Genomic DNA, 15734 nt, shown 5'->3' on the forward strand with positions numbered 1-15734 from the left:
AAAAAAAAAAAAAAAAAAAAAATCTTAGCAAAAGCTAATCAGACATTTATAATTTTTATTATCACTCAAATTTATCACTTTTCTTCCTGGTTAAATTTTTTGATACTTCCAGAGCTTAATCTGAATGATTACAAATTTTGTGGTTACTGATGTAGACACCTGTGCTAACATAACTAAATTAATCCAAGAGTTTTCATTATGTTTTTATAGGTAATGATACAATCTATTGGACTGACATGGGTTTCAACAAAATTAGCAGATCTAAACGGGACCAAACATGGAAAGAAGATGTTGTTACAAATGGCTTGGGAAGAGTTGAAGGCATTGCAGTGGATTGGATAGCAGGTAGGAGTTTATTTGCGTCAGGTATTGTTATGATGAATTAATGTATGCTCTTGCATTTCCACTCAAGACTAAATAATTTGATACACTTCCATCACTAATTTGTAGTATTCCAATTATCTAATACTTTTTGTTATTATTTTCATAGTGTATCACAAGGATGTTATGCTCTTGTGTTTTTTTTTTTTTTTTCTTGAAGTATGGTGTGTTCTTTTTTGATGAGGAGTGAGTTCAGTTTTAAACTGAAAAAAAAAAATTAATGTCTTCTTATATGGATAGTCACAACTGTGACAGCCAGCAATACAAGTTTATACTTGAAAACAGAAGGCTAAAAAGGACTGAAAACTAAAATACAAGATGCATGCAGCTTAAAATATAGCAGTCAGTTTCTGGTTTTAAATTATGCATTTAAGAATTTTAAGTTTCTGAAGTGATGTTTTCTTTTTTCTGTAACTTCACAATATTTTTCCTAGGTAACATATATTGGACTGATCATGGCTTCAACTTAATTGAAGTTGCCAGGCTCAACGGCTCATTCCGATATGTAATCATATCCCAGGGTCTGGACCAGCCAAGATCTATTGCAGTACACCCCGAAAAAGGGTAACATGACTGTGGCTACATTTTTTTTTTTTAACATTTGCATGTTTGCAATGAAGCTTTTAGGAATCAAGGCCTTTTTTCTAATATAGCTGTTCAATAAAACCCAAAAGTAGTGTAATGGGATGTATTTTGCTACAACTGGACCCAGGTGGAAGAAAATGTTCTTAAGATGTCCTGAGAATTTTCATGAGTTTCATCATGAGGATTTTCATCTGCAGGAAGTACTATATTTTCTCTGTGCAAGCCTTCATTTTCTAAGATGATCATTTTAGCTGAAGTGCATCCATTGCTTGGAAACGTGCTTAAATCTGTTAAGTACTTAAGTTTTCAGCTTATCCAAGAAGTCACACTATCTAATGAAGACCTCACTGTGGTGGTGAAATAGTATAAAGGCATATTCTCTGATAGTTATAAATACCAGTATCACGTTACAACACTCTGCATCAACTGAGGAGGTTACCCAAGGTAGCTGAAAGCTATGTCAGGTAAACATATGGGTAATTCTTAAAAATTACATCACTTCTCATCACATCTCAGTTTGATGAGACTACAATGCGTCTCTAATAGAAATGAGAAGTTTCCATTCTTTCAGGCTGTAAAGCTGATGGAGAGCTACAAGTAACACAGAAACAGTAAATTCTGCAAAGGATTTCCATCTTTTTTTTTTTTTTCCCACTGGAATATGAAATATACTTTGAGTTGATTTACAGCTCAGAAGATTTAACTGCTACAGTTGCCTTCCTAAAACGTAAACTGCATGGTGTGCATCAAAGTTTTAAAGAAGCATTTGAAAATCTACCTCTTCCCAAACCAATAGACAAAGCTGTGTCACTCATTTTCCCCAGTCTCAATTAAATGAGTATGACAGTATGTTCAGGAATGCAGTTTCCGTATTAGCTGGAGAAGTCTGCATCTCTAGTGAAGTGATGAAGAATTCTGACTTCTTAACAAGAATTGATGTAAAATATTGTCTGCAACTTGCCCCAATTTCTTTTATGAGAACATAGTTTTAGTGAACTGTGTGTTTTGCAGATTGGAAATGCATTTAAAAGTGAAGGTGAAAGTAAAAGTAGATTTTATTTTCTGCGTAATGCAGTTGCTTGTGTAACAAATCATTATGGCTGGGTTCATGTGGCACCACGAGTATCTTGGTCATATCTTTTCACAGTTCAGAATTTACGTTGTTTGTCAGGATCTGGATTTTTTTTTTTTTTTTGTTTTTTACTTTGTGCTCAACATGTTCTTATGTTAAGAACGAACAAGGAAGAAAAAAAACAACAAACCTTCGCAGAGTATTGCATAAGAGTCTAATAAAATCTTTAGACCAGAAGAGTACACCAAGATTCTTCAAAACACTATTTCATTTACGGTATAGTTTTCCTCAGCATGTACATAATATACTTAGATAAGTTCTGTGAAAACACAGAAGCTTGGACTCTCTTTAATACTGTGCCACAAAGTGCTCTATTCAGATGACTCCAATCAAAGTAAAATCATGCAACTAGGATAGCAATGTTTTTGTAGTGAAGTAAATGTATATCTTTATAGAGGAAGATAAAGACCTGCTTATCCTCTGCATTATTGTCATCTCTTTCCTTTTGTCAGGCAAAACTTTCAAAAGTGTACCTCCCTTCCTGCCCTCTCCTTGCCCTGTCTTCACATTTTTCATTTCTCTTGAAGCTTGAGTTGACAGCTTTAAGAACAGAGTGGAAAATAGTAGTTATTTGATCTCATTGAATCTGCCCATTATACCGAGATATGAAGCAGCCAGCATTCAGCTGGTTGGTAGCATTATTTAAAGTTAAGAATGTGTAGTTCTATAAAGGAGTGTCCTTCTCCCTCATCAGGAGTACTTATTCATTTAAAATGCACTTGGTTTCCATTTTTCTTCTACAATTAAATAACTTTTCTGAGAGAGCTCAAAACTGTGCTTGAAATACAGAGCAAAGGTCATTCTGAAATATTTCCTAGACTTTGAATCTTCCTCCATTGAAGACATTCGGGAAACTTCAGTTGTGTTTGCATTGTTGAATTTTAAACTCCTATTTTATTTTCTTCACAGATATATTTTTTTTAAGTTAATTCTATGACCACATCAAAATTTTGTCATTTGCATCTATGTGTCAGCTACTTGGCTTATATGTGGGATAGTTCCTAGAAAAGTTGTTGTCATTATTCTGGTATTGCAATATAAATACCAAATAGCTAGGTAGCATAACACTGCAAAGGTGGAAGTATTTTAGAGCTTCTAAGAACATTTGGGAAGATCAAATTTTTTCTATGCTATTTAATGATTTACTGATGTTAATATATCAATATATTTCTAAACATCAATGCTCCAGTAATGTCTTAAGTAATGTGTATTACCTTTTCAGAATTTTCTTTGGAGGCTTCTAGATTTTTTTAAAAATCTGATAGTTATGTTTTTTTAATGTTGGTTGCTTGGTTTGTTTAACTAACTAGGCTGAGAGAATACTGCATAGTTGAATATCAAATGCTTGCCTTTCAGTAGTAAATAATTAGTTGATATCCTGTGTTAAGGATATTAATCTCTGACCAGATCTCTGAATACAAGTTCAGTTACATAAAAAAGTGCTGTTAGAAATCTCAGTGAAGTAAGTGCTGTCTGCAGGTTCATTAGCCTCCTCCTGCTATGTCTAAAGCAATGGAAAAGTAGGAGGTCAAAGCAGAAATTTATCGTAGCGTCTCACCTTGAATCAGTGATGTGTCTGTGCCAGTAAGTGTACAGCAATGCATACAGAGATAAGTAAGGTGAAAAGGTTTTCCCATGATCATTAGGGAGGCTAGCAAAACAACTTTCCCCTACCATTTCCCTAAATGCTTTCTTATTTAATTTTATTTAGACATACATCTCATGTTTTATCTCAATGTTGGTTAGATGCATGATTTTGTTCCAGTAATTTCTATTTTGGTTTTACTTTACCAAGCACCAAACCATATTCTTTAAGCATACCATTGCATATTGACTGATAAATTATGATTTTAAGAGTTACTTCATATGTAACAACTCAAAAAAAAAAAAAAAAAAAAAAAAAAAATTGCTTAAGTAGTTTATCAAACCAGTAGATTTATCCCATAAAGGTTATTCAAAGGTGTATAAGCATGAAGTATCTATTTGACAGTGATGATGCATTCATTTTGTTTTCAATTGAAAGACAGTATTGTACATTTTCATCTCTTTGTTTTTGTGTTAAATTTTAATAGGTAATTTGTGTAACTTTTCAGGTATTTATTTTGGACAGAGTGGGGACAGATTCCTTGCATAGGAAAGGCGTATTTAGATGGATCTGAGAAGGTTGTTCTTGTGAGCCTGGGGATTGTGTGGCCTAATGGGATTTCCATTGACTACGAGGTTAGTTTCTTTGTTTTTGATTATAATTTGAAATATTTGGTGTACATTATATTTCATTAAAGTCAATGTCTTCCACTTCACAGCAATCTTAGTAACTCTTAATGAAATACTTGGACAAGATTTTTGATGTTTCCTTTAAAATTAATCTTTAGGAAAATAAATTATATTGGTGTGATGCTCGTACCGACAAGATAGAAAGAATTGACCTTGAGAGTGGAGGGAATCGGGAGATTGTGCTGTCAGGGAGCAATGTGGATATGTTTTCAGTTGCGGTGTTCGGAGCTTACATCTACTGGTCTGACAGGTAATTTATTTTTCATAAGCATTTGAGTCTCAAAATGTTATTTCTGTGCTAGGTGCTTCACCTTTGTAGGATTAGCCATTCCTTAGCAAGGTCACAGAATGGATCGCAGAAAGCTATGCAGTTTGAAAGAAAGGGTATTTTTGATACTGAAACCTAAAGCATATCAGTATCATAGATGAGAGCAGGTTTTTGACCTTCTGTTAGATGAACTCTCCGCTGCCCTTCAGTCATTTGTTTGGTGTGAAGTAGTTGAGGATTGTTGATCAGACATCTTCAACTTTTTTGGCAGAGCACATGCAAATGGCTCTATTAGAAGAGGCCACAAGAATGAGGCCACGGATGCTGTGACCATGAGGACTGGCCTTGGAATAAACCTGAAGGAAGTGAAAGTCTTTAATAGAGCACGAGAGAAAGGTTGGCTGTTCTTAAGGATAATATTGTTTCAATATCGACTGGTGGTACTTTTTATGTATATTAAAACTTATAAAAAGTTAAATACTCACTGATTTATGGCAACAAATTTTATTATATCTCCATTTTTTTCTTAGAATATTTTTTTTAGCTAAGATTTATTTACTATGAAAATACATAGAAAAGTTTCTTGTAAAACCTTGAGAGCATTTAAAGGAGAAAGTCTGAAATCAAAATACTTCCTATCATTCCTTTTTTGTTTTTTTTTTCCTGAAAGCACCCAAGTCTCAGGAATGAGGTGGACTTTGAACTGTGCTTTAGAGAACAGCAGTCTCAGGCTGCCTCAGATTTCTTTTGGAAAGCAGTTTTTTTTTTTCACAGCTAGAAAATCTCAGTCTCTCAAATATTTATTTCCTGGGATTCCTTGGTCTTGAGTCCAGCTTTTTTGTGTGGGAATAGTTGTAAATAGTTAGATATCATTTATATTTAATTCGCTTTGCAATTGAATAGACAATTTCATATACTGAGAGTATGGCAGAAACGGATGAATTTTATCTCCCATTAAGTAGGATCTTTCTTTTATCTATTTTTTTCTCCTAAAATTTAAATTCTGTAGAGGCTTTGAAAAGCAAAGACATTTGTGAGAAAACAGCAACAAATTTTATCACCTTTGTATGCAAAATATGTTTGTTTCCGTAAGCTAATGTCATTAAAATCTATCAAAAATGATGAGTATTTCCTTAGAGCTGCTACCAGATGAAATTTAAAATACGTGTTCAAAAACACTGAGAAGGAAAGTGGTACTTGAAAAAGTTATTTTTAAAGAAGATATTTGCGATAGGAATATAATTCTAGTGTTGGTAATACTCAAAGCTTGTTTTAATCACAGCATCACATATCTGATGATCAAATTTTTATATACATCTTTCCTAAATAACTGCATCAAACCTAAAATGTAAAATAAATCTGCATTTTGAAAGATCTATTTAAAAATCAGTAAAAAGAAAAAATCCATTTTTTTCTCGAATTTGAATAGTTTTGAGAAGAATGAACATAATTGTATTTTGCTAAGGAGTTCTGCAAGTATTTTCACAGTTTTGTAGACATATTTTGTGGATAGTAAATGTCCACAGAAAAAAATGGATGTTGTAGCTTTTAACAAGGCTAGAAATAGTTAATGTCTCCTTGCTTGGAAGGGCCCTCTGTGTTGAATTAAGAAAATGGAGCAATTGAATAAAAATATGTAATGATTTTTATTGATGGCTTGACAGATTTGGTTGCACTAGGAATGGGAGAAATGGTTACTGAGGCTAAAAAAAATTTTGATGTTAGTTCGAAAAACGTAACTGAATGAGTTTTTAATACATTTTTCAAATTTTACTAGGGTACAAATGGTTAATGTCTTTGGGAGGGGCTGTCAGTGAGCCAGGAGGACAAAAGGGAAAAAAACAGGTGAAAAATACTTTTGGAATGTTTTTTCTGTATCACTCTATTATATTTTACCTATGTATACTTTTAATTTTGCTGAACTAGAAGTAGGTAATATTTCTTTAAAAAGGAAAAGGAATTAGCTAGTTTCCTGACCTTCTATTAAAACAAATAGAAAAATAAGCAAACAAAATCAACTGACCAAAAGAAAATTAAAAAACCCACACAAACAACCTGTGCTGATTGTCAAGTGATCAATGCTTTTTTTTCAAACACCTGTTTTACCTTTTCTAATGAGCCAGTCCTGCTGCAGTGCTACTCTTGAGGATAGTCCTGTTCTTTAGTTCTATTCTACACATGCGTAAGGATGTCCCCTAATTAATCTGTTTTTGTAACTGGCTAGTTTTACAGATACAGATGGTGAACTGTGGAAGCGCTGAAGTTTACAAGAGAGATTGCAGAAATTTTAGGATCTCTTCCATGTATTTGCCTTTCTCTTCTCAAACTCTCATCCTTCCAAACAGATATTAACTTTTCTAGCCTAATAAAGCTTCAGAAGTGTTTTTAAAAGAAACCATGAGTAAAAATATGTGCAGATAATTCTTCACATATTTTTGCATGACTACAGTGCAACATTTCTCATAATTTTGTCAAAATTCAAGACTGCTAATGTTAACTCTCATTACCCATTGCTTTTACTTAAACGTATCTTCAACTTGAAATGTAGCAGTTAGGATATTCAGTCAACGGTACTTTCAGACACTAGATGTTCCCTGACAATGATAATGACTTTCTACCAGAAACTATTTAAAGTGTGTGGGTTTTTTTCTCCTTCAAAATCTAGAAAACTTTCAGAAACGGAAAAATGAGAGCTGAGTTGTTGTATGGAAAGTGCTGTCAGAAACAAAAACTAATTTATCTGAACTATAATTGTATTTCACATGTAGTCCAAAAAATAGGAAGGTAAATAGATCTTAATTATTGACAATTATTGCAATTTTAAATATCGCGTGTAGTTTATGTCACTGAAGTTACTAATGTGACAGTAATTATTTAATAATATACTTTATCAGAGAGTAAGTTTTTAAAGTCAAGTTTTAGAGTAAATTAAAACAAAAACGTCAGGAAACATTTTATTACAAACCGAGAATAAAAGGGAACGCTTTTATACCTGTTTTGTTTTGATAGAAATTAAGTACTACGGTATTGTAATGGTATCCAAATTTGTCTTTGTCAGTAACAGGTGTTTTAAAAAAAAAAATCTTTCAAAACACTTGGAACAACTCATAATGGTCTCTATCCAAGTCTTTATCTGAACACAGAGGAAAAATCTATTTATTTTCTTATAAAGTATGTAATTTTGTTAATTGGGAGAATATAAATTACATTTCCTCATACACTGTATACTTGAAAATTGGCTTTAGTTCATTGTTGAAGTTATTCTTTACTGCTTTGGCCTTCGGTTCACTTGTATTGTCGAAAACGTTTCAGAGAAGAATTCTTGAAATTAAAAAATGACATTTTGATTTACATTAGCTAAAGGTAATAGTATAAAACAATTTTTTTTCTGTCTTCTTTTTTCACACAGGTACTAATGTTTGTGCCAAGAATAATGGTGGATGTCATCAACTCTGTCTTTATCGAGGAAATGCACAAAGGGCTTGTGCGTGCGCACATGGCTATCTTGCAGAAGATGGAATTACCTGCCTAAGACATGAAGGCTACCTCTTATATTCAGGAAGGACAATATTAAAAAGTATACATCTTTCAGATGAAAACAACTTAAATTCACCAGTAAGGCCATATGAAAATCCAGAGTACTTCAAAAATGTGATCGCTCTTGCTTTTGACTACAGTCTCAAAGGAAGAGGTACTAATCGGATATTTTTCAGTGATGCGCACTTTGGAAATATACAAGTTATTAATGACAACTGGGCTGGCAGAAAAGTGCTAATAGAAAGTAAGTAAAAATTTTATTTGCCAAAATATTTTCTTTCAATAACCCTTATTAAATTAAAAGTTTTTTAAAAATAAGGTTGACTTCATAGTTGTGAAGCCATTAAAATGTTGACTTGATAGGGAAAAACTATAATTAAAGCTTTACTGTATATAAGCATGCACCATAATTATTACCATTTATACCTCAATGTGTCCAGCTGACACCATTCTTGTAGTCAGCTCAAGAAAAGTGACTTCTGTCCAGTGATAGGAAAAGCCAAACTCTAATCTATAAAATTATTCTTTCTATGGAGAGGCTTACTGAGTAACTTCAGATGTTCACCATGCCTTCAACCACCACAGTAATAGGGAGAGTTCTCTGAAACTTGACTTCTTTTTTTTTGCCTCTAAATACTTGAAGCCGTTACCTCCTCCTGGAATCAACATCAATATCATCACTAAGTCTAGTTTAACATCAGTGCAATATGAGCTTAAATTTACCTTGGTAAAACTTGAAATTGAGGCATTTGAGGCTGTATGAGAAATAAAGCGTAAGAATAAACATCTAAAAATCAGTCCAATAAAAATATAAATTGTAGAATCTTACGCCACCTTGCATTTCTGCTTGGACGTAATTTTTCTAAAATAGACAATCTCATTCATCTGTAAGCATACATTTACTGTTTCTTCTCTTCTTCGATTGTTTTGATACCCTTTTCCAGAATGTTTGAAGTGTTATATCATTTTTTTTCCTTCCTGTGTGATAATTATCATCTCAATTTCTGATGTCATAAAAGTTGCATTGCTGCATTTAGGTATTTGGGGGAAACATTCACAGGACCAAAGAGTAACAGGAAAACATGGAAGTGTATTTGGTGTAGAATGCTACCATGTGTTAACAGAAATATTTTTAGAAAAGAAAGAAGCAAATAGCTGAAAACTGGTGAACTACTGTTCTACAACTTACACTGGATGATTGTTATTGTTATGCATGCCTGTCCCGTGGTTCTGGAAAGGTATTCCTGGTAATGGAAACTGCTGATATTAATGAGTGGGAAAGCATTTTTCAAATATGATGCATCACCTTTATTTTTTTTAATCTTATTTTAATTTCATGTGCGTATATTTCAGAGGAGTTAATGATATCCATATTGAGATACAAAAGAGAGAAACTAAACAATACTGTTAAGATGTATTCGTTACATTTAGGAAAGAATTAAGACCTAGGGATTCAGAGCTGAGATTAGCTGTACATGAGACAAGCACTCACCTGTGCGGGGATAATACAGCACTATCTTAACTTGTTTCAAGATATGATGAAAATTACTACATGGCAAACGATTGGAGAATTCTAAATTTAAAACAGACAGAAAGAAGTGATGAAGCAGCAGTGCAGATACAAACTGGATTTTGAAAAGGACAATAAACTATTCCTCATTACTTTATGGTAGGCTGTTGTGCAAGAACTGAAAGCATTCCACAGAGCATAGCTGAGAATTATACTTTTAGGAAATAGTTAGGAAGTGTTTCTGCTTGTAATCTTAATATGCCTCATTTCATTTTTCATTATCAGATTCAGTGCTCTGAATAATTAAATGTCAGATGAAATTTTGTGCTCTTCCAAAAATGTACTGCATATGCTTAAGACATAGTTCTGAAAAAAACTTGTTTTCTAGGAGTGTTTCAGGTTTTTTTGTCTGTTTTTGTAAATAGAAGTATTATCACATCCCAGTATATGCAACTTTACTTTTCTTCTTTGTATGTTTTAAAACGTCTTCATATCAAGTCACTGATTTTAAACTGATGTTCTTTGATCACTTCTCCTTTCTTTCCGCAATCAGGGACTTCCTATCCCTGTAAACAGAAACAGGTTGTTGAGTTCTTTGATACCGTAGTAGTATTTGACTAACAGTGATACCTAAAGAGGAAAAAAGACAATGCTAAGACTCCTTGGCGTCAGACATTCTATTTGCTTTGGGACACAACATTTTCTGATTTCCATGTTGGCTACATATGATTAGAAAGAAATTATTGAATGGAATCCAGCTGACAGATTTCAGTAACTATGTTTTGTTTTAAAATAACGTATTTGACTTCTGTTTTGCTACCTTTTTTTCTTCCTAAATGACTAGTAGATATTTTTAGCAAGTTTCCCGTTATTGGAAAGGTATACAAAACCACATGAGAATTACCTGGTGTGATTCTTAGACATATACGACTCCTTTCTACCTCATTAAACCGAGATCTACAAATCAGACAAAATCTTACTCAGTATTCAAGTCAAATAGTGAAAATAGAATCTGTTATTTGCAAGGTATTATTGTCCCAGATTTTTAGTTCAGTGATTGTATATCTTCTAGTCATAAAGAATCCATTAGCTGATGTGTTTCTACCTCACTGAAATCAGATATGTCATTCAAATCCAAGACGTTATTAATTTTTTTTCTGCACACTAAAAACAGAGTTAAGATATATAAAGAGCCCTTTATTAAACAGGTTTCCAGTTCACTAAAAACAGATTTACAACTCACGAGCAACATATTATCTAATATGTTTTTAGCTCACTGAGAATAAATTTACTGCCCAGAAACAACCTATTATCTAACATGTTTCCAGTTCACTGAAAACAGATTTACAACCCATACGCAAGCTATTATCTTACATAGTTCCAACTCACTGAATATTGATTTAGAATTCATAAACAACCCATTATCTGACAAATTTTCACCTCACTGAACAGATTTGCAACTCATAAACAACGCATTAGCTAACACATTTTTGGCCCAGGGAAAGTAAATTTACAGCATATAAACAGCTTGTTCCAGTTCACTAAAAACAGATTCGAGACTCACCAATAACCCAGAACCTGGTAGAGTTCAGTCTTCAGCAGGAAGGAGCAGTGACAGGAAAAAAAAAAAAAAAAAAAATCAAAAGCAAGCAACAGTGTAGCATGTTCACAGTACATCCTACCTTAACATCTTTATTTCTGTACAGCATAGGGTTTTAGAATAAGTGCTTTGAATTTTATTTCCTTAGGTCAGTCAGTCAGTAGGGACTTTCTGTAAGTAAGTGGATGGAGTTGAACTTTCTTGACCGCCGATTTGTAAAAATTCACCTTTTACTGTCTGTGATTTCTGCCAAATTCTTTTGGATAATGATTTTTCTAACCATTGAATATTGCTTGTGTTTTTTTATTGTAGCGTCATGCAGAGTTTAATCCAGTCAGTGGACATGATTTTGAAGTTGCCACTGTAGTCTGTTCTATGTTGTGACATGGCTACTGTCTAAATAATCTGATTTGATTTTGGTGTTTTCTTTCAAAAAAGAATGTGAAATCTTGTATTTGAGAGTATGTTTTTGCTTTAAGTAGGCACTTTGGAGGTATCAGACTATGGAGAAATGAGTGGTATGTACTTTATGGTCTCACTCATTAATTTCTTCTTAATCTTCCACTTTTTAATCGCGAGTATTACTCTTACAGTTAGGTTATAATTCATCTGCTTCTTACTTTTGAGTGAAGCTAGCTATATTTTTGTCTGGTTTTGATGTGCTGTTGTGCTGTAAAATCTTCAGGAGCCTTTTAAAGCATACTGTATTTATTCACGTAGCTCCGGGTATTAATGGTAGTCCTGTATGAAACAAAACATGGTCAAAGGCATTGCAATTGGAAAATTCATCCTGATACATACTTTATAGGTTAAAATGAAGTAATGGAACATTATACAGAAAGAACAGAAAAGAAGAAGTCACAAAGTTAAAGGCACAGGGTTACATAAGGAGGTGTATGAAAATCTGATTTGTTTAAGTTGCTGCAGGTTATCTCATTTCAAACAATAGAGTTTATTCTTAAATAAGCTCAGAGAGATTCTATACTAATTTTCTTTCTTGTTAAACATTTGTAGACTGAACAATACTGTCATTTCAAATTTATGAGCTTTTCTATGTTATTCAGACAGGAAGATACTTCATATATTTTTATCAGGGTGCATATGAAGGACTTCCAGTTTTATGGATCTAAATAGATATAAAAAAATAATTTTAGCATGGTTTGAAAATAAAAAAGCCTCAATGGAAACAAAGACGTATTTGATATAGAGGATTTTTAATATTACATGCTTACTCCTCATACCATGTCTTCCATTGGCTATTATTTATTTTTTCAACTAAGAAAGTGATGTTAATTTTCTTTTTAATGAGTTGATGCTTTGAAGAGAATCTTTTTCTGCCTGGAATTGGAGGTTTCAGTTTGACCCCAAGAAAGGTGTAAAGGAAGATGGTATACTATTCATAAGGTGGTAGATTCTTTGTGGTTTCGATGGAGCTAATAATTAGTTGGACCATGAATATCAATTGAACCCCTGCCTTTACATTTCCCACTACTGAATGCAGTCCCCTTTTTTGTCTTATGGAGAGCTTTGGGATAATTCCAAAATTTGCCATGTGTCTGTAAAAGAGCGTAGCATTGAAGTAGATTTAATGTACAGGTGCAATAGTAGAAATAAACTAAGTGAAGAAATTTGTAATTGAAGAATAGAGAAGGAAAAGGGGAGGAAAAGCAAAATAAAGTAAATCAGAGAAAACAGTACTAAGATGATGTGCTTCCAGTACAAGCCGTTTCTTTTCTCACTGTGTAAACAATGACACCAAGACATGTTGCTGGCGTAACATACTTCTCAGTATAAAGGAAAGTGTTATGTCGAAAAAATGCTGCTTCTGTTTTGAACTTCAGACACTAGTGACTAAAGAAGGCAAAAATTTATTCACTGCTAACATAGTGTCAGATCCTGTGATGTATAGTAAGGCTTTTTGCAGGCTGAATCTTTTAGAGGTGCTCCAGTGTTCGTTACTATTCTTTCTAACTAAATGGGTCCAATTTAACTGTCAAAAAGGCATTTATATTCACATTTCTCTTACAAAGCTTTAAATTTGGCACATTGTATGAGGCCCTTTTAGTTGTTTAACTTTCTTTGCTGAGACAGAAATCTTTAATCTGTTAAAAATAAATACTTTAATACTGTTGCTTTTCATTTTGTAAATGAATTGCATTCATTCTAACTGTGTATGATACAATCCCAATAACTTTGAATTTTTAATGGAGGAAAAGTGAGAGGCTATTGTAATGCCTGAGACACTTAAGTAGTAAAATCTAAAACTATTATTATAACCGCTGCTTTGTTTGCAGAAACCAAAATGTGTGGTTTATCACATTTTGTTTCTGTATCTGGCTGCATACTGTGATTAATGGAGAGAATTTACAATGTGTGCAGTAAATAATTTGCTATAGAGGGATAAAGTTTCAAACTTTATACATAACAGTTATTCCAGAAGTGTATATTTTCTAAATTTCATGATATGAAACTGAAATGTATTCATAATGGGAACTGATGTATGCTGATCTCTCAGTTCAGAATGTCACTAGCATTCCCAAGTTCTGTGTTCAGGAAAGGTGCTGTTTGCCTGTTAATTCTGAGATGATTCACCAAGAATTGAAACAGTTTGTCACTACTTTAGCTTTCCACATTGCCCTTAAATTTTTACTGATGTAAACTTTTACACATGCGAATTTTTGCAACAGCAGCTGTGGCTGCTTTAATGCAAAGCCATGTTATAGTTTACACAAGAATGTAAGAATTCGTTTAATAATTCATTTTTATTCTTAATAACAATCACCTAACTTGATTTTTAAATGCTGTTTATCACATGAAATTATGACCATACTCTGTATGACTTGACAACTTGACTTCTCTGTTTCTCTGTTATGCAGATATTTTTGTATGTGCTGTTAACTGAGAGCAGAAGGGAAACTCAATGTATGTAAACAAAGTTCTGAAACAAACATACTGTTCCCAAAATCAATATTTCTTGAATTTAAAAGAATTGATTGCATGTTCTGTACACATTCAGGTAAAAATGACCAGAATCTTAGTGGTTTTTTTTGTGAGTTTCTGAGCTCATCTATTTGATTCAGGTGCTAAATTTCATAGTGAAATGTAGGAAACGTTACAGTGCTCATAATTAAATAATCTGAAATGTGAAAATCTGTTATGAATCACCTATTTCTTGACCTGAAAGTTTTACAGAGCTCTGCTTGGGTAACTGAAAATGTTTGTAATAGTAAATATTTTATGTCTTAGTCTCCAGGAGGAATCTGAAAATGAATGGAATGTTCCATGAACACTGTATAATTTGCTGACTGATTCTTTCAGTGTTTGCTTCTGATTTCTCTATCCTGTTTGTTATCTGCACTCCATAGGTCATTGAATCCCATGTTTGTGAGAATGCTAGTTATCACCGTGTGTTAATGGGTGATCAGCTTTTAACACCCAGCTTCACATACCTTCCCCAGCTCCAAACTAAGGTTTACCACCCTTGTTCCAATGATAATCAGTATCCAATGCCCTTGCTTATACAGAAATATCCATCTATCCTATACTTACCCGTTGTTTAGTTAGTTGATATAGATATGATAGAAATCTGTTGTGTTCTTTTCCTTTGGACGATTTAATCACGTAAGTATGATTAAAATCAGCAACTCTGTGTACCCTTTTTCATGCTTAATTGGAATGATTTCTAGCTTGAGTAGTCTCATCAAGAATTTTCTGTAGACCTACATATGTTTGATGGTAGACTGTAAACATCTCACTACATAGGCACCTGCCTGTCATTCACACTGCACTTATTTCACAAATGGAGTAACTATGTACAATATTTTATGTATCTTCACAGATGAAGACTAAATCAATGTTATAAAACCTAAAAGAAATTTACTTGATAAATATTCAGCAAAAAAACTAAAAAATGTTATGTGAATATTGAACTGATACATAGATTTTTAATTATACGTAAACAACGGTTTTAATTGTCATGAGGAACTCAACAAAGTCATGAGTCAAAGGGAAGAGGTGTGTAAGAATATAAAATTAAATGGAGAAGGTAGTTGAATTCATAAATTAAAAATTGGGAAACTTTTCACTGAGAAATCTAGGGAATTCTAAGTGGAGAAGAGAGATCAAAATCCAAGAGACTGTGAAATTGTATATACATTATCAAAAGTCGATGGGAAGAACTGTTAGATAATTTAAATTTTACACCCTGAAGTATTTATTTTGTACTTGCAGTAATGAGGGAGATCTAATCTGAGTTCTTCAGTTATTGATTTGTTGCTTGTCTGTTCCCTGAGAAAGTCAGATGAAGATCAGCGTGACAATATTTATAGGCCGCATCTCATCTGTGGTATGCAATCCATCTTCGTTAAGTTCAGTAAAAGTGATAGATAGCATTTGGCAACATAATGATGTGATCACTCTACCATTGCCTTTGTAAATCATAAGCTGT

At 33.1% G+C, this 15734-nt stretch overlaps 1 protein-coding gene across 1 annotated transcript in view; it reads left to right on the forward strand.

Moving 5' to 3' along the window:
* Window positions 1-15734, forward strand: part of LRP1B (LDL receptor related protein 1B) — a 590048-nt gene that overhangs the window by 457648 nt on the left and 116666 nt on the right. Inside the window, exons 37-42 of the mRNA XM_042877971.1 lie at window positions 211-345; window positions 816-945; window positions 4192-4318; window positions 4471-4622; window positions 4912-5036; window positions 8050-8421. Of these exons, the coding sequence (XP_042733905.1) occupies window positions 211-345; window positions 816-945; window positions 4192-4318; window positions 4471-4622; window positions 4912-5036; window positions 8050-8421 (1041 nt within the window). The remainder of the gene's footprint in view (window positions 1-210; window positions 346-815; window positions 946-4191; window positions 4319-4470; window positions 4623-4911; window positions 5037-8049; window positions 8422-15734) is intronic.

Source organism: Lagopus leucura, unplaced genomic scaffold, assembly GCF_019238085.1.
Source record: "Lagopus leucura isolate 7727_CA_CO unplaced genomic scaffold, USGS_WTPT01 Super-Scaffold_100019, whole genome shotgun sequence".
In the NCBI taxonomy this organism is placed as follows: domain Eukaryota; kingdom Metazoa; phylum Chordata; class Aves; order Galliformes; family Phasianidae; genus Lagopus; species Lagopus leucura.